The following is a 13,090-nucleotide window of genomic DNA, read 5'->3' on the forward strand; positions in this document are numbered from 1 at the left end:
ACTCACTCGGAAGAGGGGCTCAGGCCAAGGGACTGAGTGGGGAAGGAGGAGGGAGAGTTCAGAGTGTTGAGTTGCAGATGTTTTGGGGGTACCCAAGTTAAGATGTCCAGAAGGCACCTGGGTGTGATCCTGCAGGGTGAGAGATCAGGATGGAAAATATGTGGTTGGAGCTATTTTATATCTAGGTGGTAGTTACAACCATAAAACTGATGCAGGAAACTGTGCCCCAGGGAAAGTAAATGTCCAGTGGTGAGCCGAGGGGAGCGAGGGGAGGAGGCCACGGAGACACTTCAAGGAGCATGTTCAGCAGTGGCAGCTAAGGCAGGGAAGTCCAGTGAGCAGAGGCCGGAGAGCATCCCTGGCGTGTGGCAGGCAACACAGAGGTCATTGGTGGTCACCTGGGCCAGAGCTGTGTCAGTGGTGTGGCGGGGGAGGAAGTATGTGGCAGAGGTGAGGAGTGCAGATGGTGACTAACCACAAATCCTACTCTCTCTTCTCCAGCGGGATTTTTGGGGAGCGGCTCCCCCTCCGTTATTACCTTTCAGCTGGAATGCTGCTCAGTGGCCTCTTCACCTCGCTCTTTGGCCTAGGATATTTCTGGAACATCCACATGCTCTGGTACTTTGTGCTCATCCAGGTACGAGCCTCCATCTTGCATTCAGACCTCTGCTCCATCATGGGAAGGATTGCGGAGGCTGCTAGTCCTTCCCAGACACCCCCAGGTGGTGGCAGATTTGGGCTGGGGATAACTTCTTCACAACCCAGTGCTCCTCTGTTGAGCCTTGGGGTCCTACTTCCCACTTCTCAGGATCACACAGATCCTCCCTAAGTCTGCACTGAGCACTACCCCGAGGTCCCTGAGATGCCTGAGGGGCTCGGTCTCTGCAGGGAAGGATCTTGGGCCAGAGGAGAAACCAACCTGTGGCATTAGGGTGTGTGTGAGGGAAGAGGGCACTTGCAGTGTGGGCCGTGGAGGCCCCTTGGCCTGGGAGGGGTCAGAGCTGGGAGTTTGCTGCCCGGCCCAGGCCTGTCCCACTAACTTCTGGTCTCCCTGCAGATCTGTAATGGGCTTGTCCAGACCACAGGCTGGCCCTCTGTGGTGACCTGCGTTGGCAACTGGTTCGGGAAGGGGAAGTGAGTGTGGCGAGGGAGGAGGAGAGGGGGGTTACCCTGGGAGGGCTGCGGGGAGTGAGGAGGTCACTCACGGTCCCGGTATAATTTCAAGGAGAAGGGTTAGAACCTTGTGTCTGTCTTGCTGACTTTCACGTTTAGTTCCATTTGGTGACTAAAAAGCAGTGCTGATTTGCTCCTTGATAAGGTTTTAATCCATAAAAACAGGCGACCTTAGTTATGCTTTCGCTTCATAACAGACAAATTCTCATCTTGCATGAAGATAAAAATGGAGACTGTTAAAACTTTATTATTGTTGTTGTTATTATTATTTTGTACTTGAACTGGCTTTCGTGCAAAAAAAAAAAAAAAATGTTGCTTTAGAGCAGAGAGATTGTCCAGCTCAGCCCTACCGACATTCGGGCCTGGATCATTCTTTGCTGTGGGGCCACCTGACACACTGTAGGGGGTTTAGCAGCACCTACCCACTAGATGCCAGTAGCACACCTGGGGCTGGGCCAGTGCAAAATCTCTAGACTTTGCCAATGTCCCCTGGAGGCAGAGTGGCCCTGATGGAGGACCAGCAGCCATAGAATAAGGGGGTGGGGGTGGGGGTGGGGGGGCTTGATGTCCTCAGGACAGGGAGAGCTCCATCTGGAAGCCCCTACGTGTGCTGCCTCTGGTTGCTGGCAGAGGGGAGCAGGACCCCAGGCCTTGCTGTCACTTGCTTGACACTAGGCAAGCCTTCCGCCTCCTCCCTGACTGGTTGTCTTTGGGCTTGGAGGCTGGAGGCAGCCAGCGTTTTGCACTTGGCCAGGGCAGTTGTGATGAACCCTGTGCTTCTCTGACTTATTTTTTATTTATTTATTTATTTATTTATTTATTTATTTATTTACTCTCCTCCCCTTCCTTTCCCTGCCATTGCTCCCTCCCCTCCAGGCGGGGGCTTATCATGGGCATCTGGAACTCACACACGTCTGTGGGCAACATCCTGGGCTCCCTGATCGCTGGCATCTGGGTGAATGAGCAGTGGGGCCTGTCGTTTGTGGTGCCTGGCATCATCACCGCTGCTATGGGTGTCATCACCTTCCTCTTCCTCATCGAATGTGAGCGGACCCCTCCCTCCCCACAGGGCTCAGAACTGAGCCTCCCACTTCTCCTCTCGGGGTCTGAGAGAAGGCAGCTGGCTCGAGGGGGAGGATTACTGGTCGTGGAGCTGGAGGACCTGTATGTGGCCCGGGACAGACAACCTCTCTGGGCCTCAGTTTCCTCATTTGTAAATTAAGAATAATAGCATCTACTTCCTAGGGTTGGGGGTTGGTTAAGGTGTCAGTGAGACGTGCAGTTGGGACGCACGGCCTGTAGTTGTGCTCGGCAAGTGCCAGCTGACTCTGAAGTGTGAGAAGGGGAGAGTGGGGGTGACGGGACACTCCCCATCCGCTGTCCTCTTCCCCATTCCCTGTCCTCTTCCCCATTCCCTGACAGCCTTCGGAGACAGAGCTAGGCCGGGCAGGGTGGCCACTTTGTAGCAAGGGAACGGAAGTCCACAAGGCAGTAGTGACCCAGGTGGTTGTTAGGGGAGCCAGGCCTAGAATGTCTCTCGAGCCTGGGTTGCAGGCTCTCTCGTGCTGGGAAGTAGACTGGCCACCTTAGGGAGCGGGGGCTGGCCCGCCAGGAAGCTTCTTAGCGGGTTGTTTTTTTCAGACCCCGAAGATGTGGACTGCACGCCTCCTCAGCACCACACGAGCGTGAGTGCCCCCAGCCCGACCCCCACGTTGCCAATCCATCCTCAGAGACAGGTCCCAGAGGGGACTAGGGAGTTGGAGGAGGGGCTCGTGCACCCACGAGCTCAGTGGGTTACCTCACGGGCTCAGTGTCAGGCCCTCAGGTTGGCTCCCCGACAGCCTGATTGGGCCTCGCCGGATGGTAGTTCAGTCCAGGAGAGGGGCGCGTACCTCTTCCAGCCTGGGAACCCCTACCTCTCACGTGGCTTATACCTCCAGCTGGTGGGAGGCGGTACGCAAATGTGCTCACAGCAAGGGCTCATCTCTGTTCAGGATGGGTTGGAAGAGAACCAGCACAACCCTGAGGACCTTGGGAGTGGTCCCTACACTAACAAGGAGAGCAGCCTGGAGACCCCCGCCAGATGCTCCAAGGAGCCAAGCGCTCAGCCTGCCGCCATCAGCTTCCTCGGGGCGCTCCGGATCCCGGTGAGAAGCTTGCGGGACGGAGGGAAGAGAGAGGCTCTCTAGATTTCTCTGCTGGATGTCAGGAGATGGGGGGACGCTCGGGGTGACCTATGGCTTCCAGAATTTCTTTACATGAGATGCTTAGGGTGAATAGCCAACTTGGGGGGAGTAACATGGGAGGCTTGCCTTGACACAGCACTGGAGCATAGGCACATCGCTTTTACTGGGATTGGATGGAGGTGTACTTGAGGTTGCTTTGTGGCTAGGTGGTGGCAGCCCTAGGGGGCTGAGCCAGCCCCTGGGGCTACCCTGGGCCAGGGATCTCTTGTATCTCTTCCCTCATGCCTTCTGTTATGCTCTCCAGGGTGTGGTCGAGTTCTCTTTGTGTCTGCTCTTTGCCAAGCTGGTCAGTTACACCTTCCTCTACTGGCTGCCCCTCTACATCTTCAATGTGGGTAAGTAAAGGGGAAGAAGAGGTGAGGATGGGGGGTCTCTGAGGAGGCCAAGGCCATCTTTGGCAGGGAGAGGAAACCTGTCATGGGATGTGCGTGACTCCAGAGTATGGGCAGGATGTCTGCTGAACCTCTCGTAGGGCAAAAGGAGACTTAAAAAAAAATTTGGTTAAGTAGGAAGTTAGACCTTGTACACGGCCTCGGAGACCCCAATGCCAGCCACCTCTCCTCCTTGGAGATTAGGAACACCCAAGTTTTATTCTGTAATCCTGCCTAACTTCTCTAGCCTTAAGTACAGGAGCACCCACCTCAGGCCTGCTTGGCTCCCAGATGAGTGGATAGATGGTGCTAAGAAGGATCTGCCTTTGAATGCCTCCCCAAACCCCAGGAAGAGGGCCTAGTGAGCTACCCACCGCCTGCTCTTCTCACCCCAGGGGCTGCCGGGAGCCTCCTGGGATGGATGGCTTGTGCCTGGGTCAGCTGCACTGCCCTCCTCTGGGCCCCCTCTCCCCCGCCCCTGACCGCAGAGCCCTGCAGGGCTGAGGCCCTCTGCTCCAGGGCTTTGCTGCTCCCTCCAAGCCCTGTGGGAGGGCCAAGGCTGCTTTACATGCACCGTACTTGCTCTGAACGGGATGCTGCAAGGCCAGATTATGCAAGGCCAAATCCCAGCTCATATCTTGCCCAACAGCCCTGTCATAGGGCCTCTCTCAAAGATAGAAGTAGAGCATCAGGGTGGCTCCGTGGACACTGTGACTCTTTGTTTTGTGGCCTTGTATGAGTCAACCTTGAGGGTTAAGCTACAACTCAAGCTTCTGGACATTCCTTTTTCTAATCCTAGGACAAGGGCTAAGACCTGAGGTCCCCATTTGCCTGTGAGTCTCCTTCCTGGCTCTGTTTATTAGCAGAGGCCTCAAATGGGTGGGAAGGCTCCTGGCAGAGGAGGCCGGTTGTTCAGGAGCAGAGCAGGAATGTGGCTGGTTGAGCTGCGGCTCAGTGAGAGTTGTGTCCCCAGGGTAAAAGTGGCCCAGTGGGACAGGGTTCTTATGGGCCAGATCCCAGTGCTTTCAGGGGAAGGCTTTTCCAAGGGGTCAAGGCCAACCTGCAGGGGGAGAAGGAATTACAGGATGGGATGGAGGGGCAGAAAGGGTATCCAGTCCAAAAGTGCTGCAAATTTACTTGTGACCCTGGCCAATGACTTCCCCGTGAGTCTTCACTCCTTCATCTGAAAAAGGAGGAAGTGGACCGAATCAGGTGCTCTATAGGGGTTCTTATGGCAGTGGCACTCCAGGACGTTTGCTCCGAGCCCCCAGGTCTGACTACATGTTTGTATTTTGCATAGCTCATTTCAATGCCAAACAGGCTGGGGACCTGTCTACCCTCTTCGATGTTGGTGGCATCATGGGTAAGGCCCTTCCCTGTTCTGCCTCAGGCTTCATTCTCCTTTTCTCTTGTGGGGGTGCAGAAGGACAGAACAGGGCCAATGCGACATGACCTGGGCAGCTCCTGCCCAGTTGGGTGGCCCTAAGAAAGTTGGCTCTTGAGTTTGATCTTCTCATGAGCAATGGGTGCCAGGAGGGCTTGAGAGGGGGAAGCTCTGTTGGTTCTGGATGCCCAAGCTAGCACCGGGTAGAGGATGGGGCAAAGCTTGGGGTGCCATGTAGTGGGAGGCTGTGGCCATACCTGGGGCAGCAACGTGTGAGTTGGTTTGTGTTCTAGGCGGCATCATGGCGGGGCTCATCTCTGACTACACCAATGGCAGGGCCACCACCTGCTGCATCATGCTGATCTTGGCTGCCCCCATGGTGTGTATAACCTCAAGAGTGAAGCACATGTGCTCACGTGGACTCGTGCGGGCTGTTGAAATGTGTGCACACCCGGGCATTTATGCACACGCCTGTCTCTTTGCGTGTGTGTCCATCCTTGTGCACACCCAGGGGCGGGGGAGAAGCCAGCGTGAACACAGGAAAGAGATTTGGAATGAGAATTTTGGAAAGGGATTAACGACGACTTGGTCTTGGTAGAGAAAGGGGAGGCCAGCTGCTAAAGTTCTTGGTCAAGGAGAGTATAGGAAATTAAGGTTAGGTAAGAGAGAAATCTTTGTGAAAAAAGGGGCAACAGTATATTACCATGTGTTGGACCTCCATCCCTGGGACATTTAAAGACCAAGAGGTCTGGGTTCGAGAAAGAAAAGGAGTAAGGTGACCTCTGAGGTTCCCTGGCAGGAGAGAGTGTGCCAGACTTCTGGGCTCCATCTAACCCAGGCAGCCCATGGGGAAGCCTGGGCGTGACTGTCTCTCCCCTGTCCCCTCCCAGATGTTCCTGTATAACTTCATTGGTCAGAGTGGGATTATCAACTCCATAGGTGAGGGCGTGAATTCAAGTCCTGGCAGCCCACAGGAAAAGCATTGCATTGGGGACCCCAGGAAGCTGGCTTGGGGACATCGGTGGGAGGCACAGGGAAGTGGAGGTTCTCAGCCTGATGTCTGGAGGGGGTGGTCTCACCTTCTTTGGGGCTGGGGCTGATGGCGGTCCCTCATCCCTAACCAGCTGTCTCTGTTACTGCCTCAGTAATGCTGATCATCTGTGGGGCCTTGGTCAATGGCCCTTATGCGCTCATCACCACTGCAGTCTCTGCTGACCTGGTAAGCGGGCTGCCCCCCTGGGGCCGGGGACGACTCTGGGGGCTTGGTCAGGGCCTGGGGGCTCCAGATCCATTTCTCAACATCCCTACCCCCTCCCAGTGCACAGAGATCCTGGCATATGAGATCTTCAAAGTCCTTCAGAATCTGCCATCGGCCCCTGGCCTTTTCTCTCAACTCCAAGCCCAATTGCTGCCTTTCCCCAAGTTAGCCCACTCCCAGCCCAGGTCCTGCCTGGTGCTGCCTCTCCATTTGGGCCTCCCCGCTCCATTCTCTCTCCCCAGGGAACTCACCAGAGCCTGAAAGGCAACGCAAAGGCACTCTCCACCGTCACGGCCATCATCGACGGCACTGGGTCCATAGGTCTGTGACTCTAGCTTTTGGCTCCTGGCAGCTGAGCCCTGAGCCTTGTTTTTAGCACATTTCTCAGAATGCTGCCCACAGGTGGGCAGGGAGGTTCAGGGCCCCTTGTTGGGTTCCCTTCTCTGACATTGTGTTCTTTGCAGGTGCGGCTCTGGGGCCCCTCCTGGCTGGCCTTATTTCACCCACAGGCTGGAACAATGTCTTCTACATGCTCATCTCTGCCGACATCCTGGCCTGCTTGGTACGAGTTCTTGGGGTACACACATGGGCACTGGTGGGAGTGAATGTCCTGTCCTGCCAGGCTAGAACCCGGGAGGTCCAAATCGTTGGCCGTGAGGGGCTCTGGAACATGAGAACAGCTGCCTTTCACTCAGAACCACTTTCCTCCCATGAGTGAGCCCCTGCCAGGTGAAACTGTGCCCATACCCTTCCTTCCTGCCAGCCCCCTGGTCACCTAGCACTGGGGACTAACCATGTGTTCATTGCTAATATTTCCCTCCCTTCCCTTGGGTACTCGAACTCCCCACAGCTCCTCTGCCGGTTGGTGTACAAAGAGATCCTAGCCTGGAAGTCATCCCTGGGCAGAGACAGAGGGTGAGTCCTCCAGACAGCTATAGCTGTATCCCCAACCTTACCTCTTGTGGGCATTAAAACCGGTGCTCTGGTGCTCAGCACCCAGTCTGAGTCCACCTGTAGCCCAGAGTGGAGCCAGACCCTGGATGTGCTCCGTGGCCCCCCCACCCCTACCCCCAACCCTGCTAATGTGTCCTCTGTTGTCCCCATATGTCTCCATAGCTCTAGTCTGGCCCTAACCCACCCGCGATAGTATTTTCCTCAAGTCCCATGACTTTTGTGAGTATTTTCTTCAAGTCGGTGACTAATGTGCCATTAGAATGGGGCCTGCATGCAAATCCTCTCTCCTCCACTGTGATTTTTCCAACTTCCTTTTTGTTTTTCTTGGGGGCCAACTCCAAAGACTCTCTCCCCGAGCAGAGCATGGTGCTTGGGATCTGTTTCCTAAGGAGCCTGAGCTGCCACAGAGGTTGGCAGACTCCTCTCCTTAGGGCTTTGGATGTACCCCGAGGACAGAGGCAGGATCCAGGGAAATAGTTTTCCCTCTGAACTCGGACTCTGAGCCGTACGTACCTCCTGAAGTTCAGAAACCGAGATCATCTGGCCCCTCTGCCTGGGGTGTACAGAAAAAAGCAACTATCAATCAAAGCCTCTGGGAGAAAATTCCGATCAAGTCTCGGTGGCTGGCCTGGTGTGTTCTCTTTGTACTGCCCAGTGGTGGCGGGTGTGGAGGCCGCACAGATAGGCTAGTGGCTGAGGCAGAGGCAGCAAGAGGTTGGGCCGTGTGCTGGTGCTGAGGGTAATGCTCTCTCTGGCCTTTCTGGCTCTCCTTTTGAGCAGGAGGCTCTGGCTAATGAGCTGGCCAGAGCCGTGGACCTGGTCCTAGATGGTAAATGTGTGGAAGAAGCCCCTGGGGTCATGGTGACCAGCATCGTCTCTGGGGAAGCACTCCCACTTAAGGATGGCATCTTCCAGGTTCAGGGGGAGAGGAACTGAGAGCAGGAGGCATTAGCAGAGTATCTATCTGCCTGCCCTGGAGGAAGGGGCAGGGGATCGGTGCTCCTCCCTTCTGCCTTCCCCAGGCCAGGCTGAGGGGAGGCTGGGAGAGGAAGAAGGAAGCAGGAAAGGGGGATGAATACTTGGTAAGCATCTGCTCTGTGCCTGAAACTGAGTCTGACTTCAGACATCCCCACTTATCTCTCAGCAACCGTGAGGTTGGTTCTCTGATCTCTCGATGAGAGGCTCAGAACTCATGGAATGTGCCTAAGGCCTTCAGCTTGTCCCAGCAGAGTCTGCTTTGCTCTGTACTGCTGCCATCCTAGGCTGGGCCTTGTCTGCAGAAGGCCAGTGTGTGGGGGAGCGGAGGAACGTACTAGGGTAAAGGGAGCACTGGGCCTAGAACCAGAAATCCCTGGGCAATCCTGACTTCTCTGCTCACTTTCATTTATAAGACCTTGGGCGTATCCTCTGAGCCTCCACATCCTTATGTGTATAACATGGAGATGCTTATCCCTAAATACCCGACAAGATCGATAGGAGGCTGCGATGAGACGGGATATGTGATACTGCTTTGTAAAACTGTCAGATGCGGTACAAACATTGTAAGGTTTTTGCTATTATCCTGGCTTGCTGAAGAGGTGAGAGGGCTCCCTAATGGTAGAGAATAGGGATGAGAGGCAATTATTAAGGGACCCTACAAACCCATCTTCCCTGCTCCGACCATTGGCTTATTAACCTGTGCCTCACTTTCTCTTCCACTGCCCCTCTCTCCTGCAGGTATAAAGAAATATGAGGCCTTGATTGGAAGAGAGGCACGGAGGGCCCCAGCTGATTCCCAAAGAGCTCTCCCCCTCCCGCCACCGGGGGCAAGACTATGGAAACTGCCAGCGATGGCTGATGGAAGCCTCTTGACCTAACACCAGCCAGCCCACAGGGCTGCTAAGGGGCTAGGCGATTCTCCATGGGAAGGGACCGCCAACATGGGGAATGGAAGACTCAAGGGCCTGCGCTCTGGAAGCCGCAAGCAGAAAGGATGGGGATCAGAGCTGAGTGGTGTCTCCAGCTTGCTAAGGGGAGGATATGCTCAGACTCTAGCTTGTTCAGATTCCAAGACCGAAGGCAGAGGGTTGACATGGACCAAGGCTTGGCAAAGGTGTGTTCTCCTTCCCGTGTTCAGTTTGAACCTCTGTGACCAGCCTGTACCTGTCGGTGGGTTTCTGACCCTGTTTCGGAGCTGCCCAGCCTCACTTGGCTTCTTCATCCACCAGCCGGTTTTCTCGTGTATTCCCCCACGTTGGAACCTCTTCTCCCTTGCATTTGATTCTGTCTCTAACTCCTGACCTGAGTCGATTAAAGTGTTACTGCTATATCCTCTGGGGCCAGGACTAGGGAGACGCAAGGGAGGTGCCAATGGTGCAAAAGTTAGGGAGGCATCACTCTTGGGCTTGGGCCTGGGCCTGCGCCGCCCTGGAGAGTGAAGGCCTCCCTTGCCTCAGTCTCCTGCCAGCCCTCTGCGTCCCCAGGGGAAGAGCAAACACCAGTGCAGTGCTGGGGAGGGAGGGAGGCATGACTGAAAACACCAGCGTGTGGATGGTAGTTGCAGAGTGCTCACTGCTTGCTAGCCCTACTCCAGGAACGGAGCAGACGGTGGACACAGAGCAAGGACTTCTGCCCTGAGCACAGGCACCAGCGCGACGAGACTAGCAGGAAAGAAGGCTGCGTGGTTCATTCCCGCAGCTGTCACATGTGTAGATGCCTGGAGCTCTCTGCAGCCTGCCTTTTCTCCCCCATGTTCCCCATGTACTTATCCCAGGCCCCCCGCCCCCCCGCCCCAATCCTGGAATGCTGCCTGCCAGGCCGGCTCTTGGCATTTCTCCCTGTCCTCCGGAGCCACCCATCAGCACAGTACAGATTCCTGTTGCCCACTGTGCCTGTGCTCGCCCTTATTAGGGCCTGGCCCAGTCGCATGGGTTGTTGGGGTCCCGGGACCACGGGGTTCGTGTACTGGGGCTGCTTACAGCGGGCATTCCCTGGGGAGATGCTCATGGCCACACTGATGACCCGCCAGTCAAATGGGGAGCTGGAGCCACATACCAGGTACAGCTGTCACATTCACTGGGACACCTGGGCCAGGGCAGCACTGAGGTGGCGCCCACTGCTGCGGTGACACACCGGTAAGCCTTCGACTTGCCTGCCGCTCACCCTGACTTGGAGCCAGTCAGGGACCTTGTCCTCGGGAGCCCCAGGGCCAGGCCTTACGTCCAGCATTCTCAGATGCTTCTTTCAGAGCAGACGCTAGATGGTGCCACCATCCCCCGGCAAAGCCTGGCATGGGCCACACACCGGTCCTGCTTCCAGATGGGGAGGCGGGAGCAGAGGGTGCTTCGTTAGCCAACTTTCGGCCTTCTTTCCACTGCACCAGGTCGGGGTAGGAGTCCTGGGAGACCTCCTCTGGTGGTGGGGGACTTCCGCTTCCCTGGCCCCACCACTGGCTACCTTTAAGCCTGTGTCCTCATGGAGAGAAAATTGCCTACCTCGAAGGACTGGTGTGAAGGGAGAGGAGTCAGTTGTCAACACACTCCCCCCCAACCCAGGAGCTTGTCTGGGGGAGGGGTGAGATGTATGAAAACAATAGGAGAAAAACACTGGAGGTAGTGACTGGAGCGGAGACATCCCTCCCTATGCCTGAAGGGAGAGGGGCCGGAGGGTGGGTGATCCCGGGGCAGGAGGAAAGAATGTGTAAGGTGTCAGAAGGAGGAATGCCTGGGACTTGGGCAGGTGGTCAGTTTGATGAGGTCTGGAGGGGACCTGGAAGAGGAAGGGAGTTAATGCCAATATAGAGCAAGCCCCTACAAGTGCAGCATGGGGACTGGAAAAGAAACAAGAGGTGCCAGCTGGTGCCTGGGCCCAGGGTAGGCATGGCACCCGCGATCAGCAGAAGGCTTGTGGAGCTCAACGCCTGGCTCAGAAATGAGGACTTGGGCTGTGGGAGGGAGTTTGGGGGAAACCCCAAAGGTGGAAAAACCCCAGCCCTGAGATCTGTCCCTCTGCCCTCGTCTCCCAGGTCCCAGGTTCCCTGCCCTGCTTCAGCTCTGTGCTCGGACCCGTTCCCCCGCAAGCCTGCTACCTGCTTTCTCTCTGGGCCTCAGCACTCACTTGGGGCTAATGCAGGAGCATTACGTTAATTAGTTATTCATTTAATTTAACTTCACATTTGGTCTCAATTAAGCTTAAAGTGTTCTTCCTTATAGATGTTACAATAGCACTTGTAATTAAAAAGCAATAACTCTTTGCATTTCTCCTTTAGAGAGCCATCGGGAGGCTGGGGTGGTGTGTGGTTGGGGGGGGTGCGGGAAAGAAGTAATGAAAAGAAAGGGAACCCTTGCCACTCTGAGGCTTTCAGCAAGACTGAAGTTGGGGGAAAGGAGACTCAACACATCATGGGTGTGGGGTGGGGGCCCTGGGGACCAGAGAGTGCTCCTGGAGATAAGGGGGCAGTGAGGTGGGGAGGGTGGAAGGAAGCGATCCTTAGACATGGAGGGTGGGGCCTGATAGTCTGTGGCCGGCAGAACAATGCCCCTGCCCCCAAAGATGCTCACAGCCTAATTCCGGGCCCGCGAATATGTAAAGCGCAGATGTGATTAAGGACCATGAGATGGGGAGACTATGCTGGATTATCAGGGTGCGCTCCTTAATCAATCAAAGAGGCAGGCAGGAGTGTCGTCGGATTAGAAGATGCTGGCTCTGAAGACAGAGAAGGGTATACTGGTGCAGGAGTGTGGGCAGCCTCTAGACACTAGAAAAGGAAAGGAAATGGGATTCTCCCCGAGAGCCTCCAAAACCTTTATATTAGCCTCGTGAAACCTACTTCAGATTTCTGATCTCCCAAACTGTACAATAATAAATCTGTATTCTTCGAAACTGCCAAGTTGGTGGTAATTTGTTACTACAGCAGTAGGAAGTTATTACGTGTTCCCAGTGTAAAACTGGGACATCAATTTGAAGACAGAAAAACCAAAGAAATCCCCAAAGATTAAAAGAAAACAAGTGGAGGGGATGGCTATGTAGCATTTAGGTACAGCATAAACGCTACCCACGTTAACTACCCTGAGTGCTTCTGAAGGCAGGGCCTGTACTAAATGCACATTCTTCAGGATTCCCAACATGATGTGATGAATACCAGAAAAAGAAACTTTCTTGTTTTGTGGTGTTGGGCCCAGATTTTGATCCCTGTCATTTCTTCGGTCCCAAGAAACTGAGACAAGAAGGGTGTGTGTTGCGGTGGGGTTGGGGGCTGGGGTTCTGGAAACTTTTTTCCTTGAGTAAACAGCAACCACCAATAATGATGTTAGAAAGAGAGATCAAGAAACAAGTACATTCTTGGTTTGTGGCTTTGATTCTTCCAGTGGCGCTTCTGAAAACCAACCCAAGTATCAAACATTCCAGTGGACCGTGCTTAAGAGAGAGATGGCTGTGTGTGTCCTTGAAAACTCCATCTATGGGCTGCTCCACTGAATCTCTCTCTCAGCCACTGAGGAGCCAAGTCCAACAGGGCAAAGACCCACCAAAAACACAGGGTGGATGAGAGCACTTGTCTGTGAGGTCCTATGTAGCTTTTGTCTCTTTGTCTCGGACTCTTGCCCAATCTTAAGATTCTGGGTTTTCCACTAGACTCAGTTGCTGCTTTTTTGGTATTTCTATCAACTGGATTTACATCACTTGACCTTGGTCCCTCGTTTTTCTTTATTTTTATTTTATGGAGCAA

At 54.7% G+C, this 13,090-nt stretch overlaps 1 protein-coding gene across 4 annotated transcripts in view; it reads left to right on the forward strand.

The window, feature by feature from the left end:
• Positions 1–11,620, forward strand: part of SLC37A2 (solute carrier family 37 member 2) — a 33,776-nt gene extending 22,156 nt beyond the window's left edge. For 3 of the 4 annotated variants that reach the window (XM_042904625.1, XM_042904623.1, XM_042904626.1), the window contains 14 exons: positions 502–637; positions 1,058–1,134; positions 2,050–2,216; positions 2,815–2,858; positions 3,168–3,320; positions 3,664–3,754; positions 5,091–5,153; positions 5,468–5,553; positions 6,065–6,113; positions 6,320–6,393; positions 6,675–6,753; positions 6,897–6,994; positions 7,283–7,347; positions 9,103–11,620. In XM_042904625.1, the coding sequence (XP_042760559.1) occupies positions 502–637; positions 1,058–1,134; positions 2,050–2,216; positions 2,815–2,858; positions 3,168–3,320; positions 3,664–3,754; positions 5,091–5,153; positions 5,468–5,553; positions 6,065–6,113; positions 6,320–6,393; positions 6,675–6,753; positions 6,897–6,994; positions 7,283–7,347; positions 9,103–9,118 (1,198 nt within the window). In that variant the 3' untranslated portion in view covers positions 9,119–11,620. The remainder of the gene's footprint in view (positions 1–501; positions 638–1,057; positions 1,135–2,049; positions 2,217–2,814; positions 2,859–3,167; positions 3,321–3,663; positions 3,755–5,090; positions 5,154–5,467; positions 5,554–6,064; positions 6,114–6,319; positions 6,394–6,674; positions 6,754–6,896; positions 6,995–7,282; positions 7,348–9,102) is intronic. The other variant, XM_042904624.1, reaches the window with a different exon arrangement.
• The last annotated feature ends 1,470 nt before the right edge of the window (positions 11,621–13,090 follow it).

This window comes from Panthera leo, chromosome D1, assembly GCF_018350215.1.
Source record: "Panthera leo isolate Ple1 chromosome D1, P.leo_Ple1_pat1.1, whole genome shotgun sequence".
NCBI classification, from domain to species: Eukaryota; Metazoa; Chordata; class Mammalia; order Carnivora; family Felidae; genus Panthera; species Panthera leo.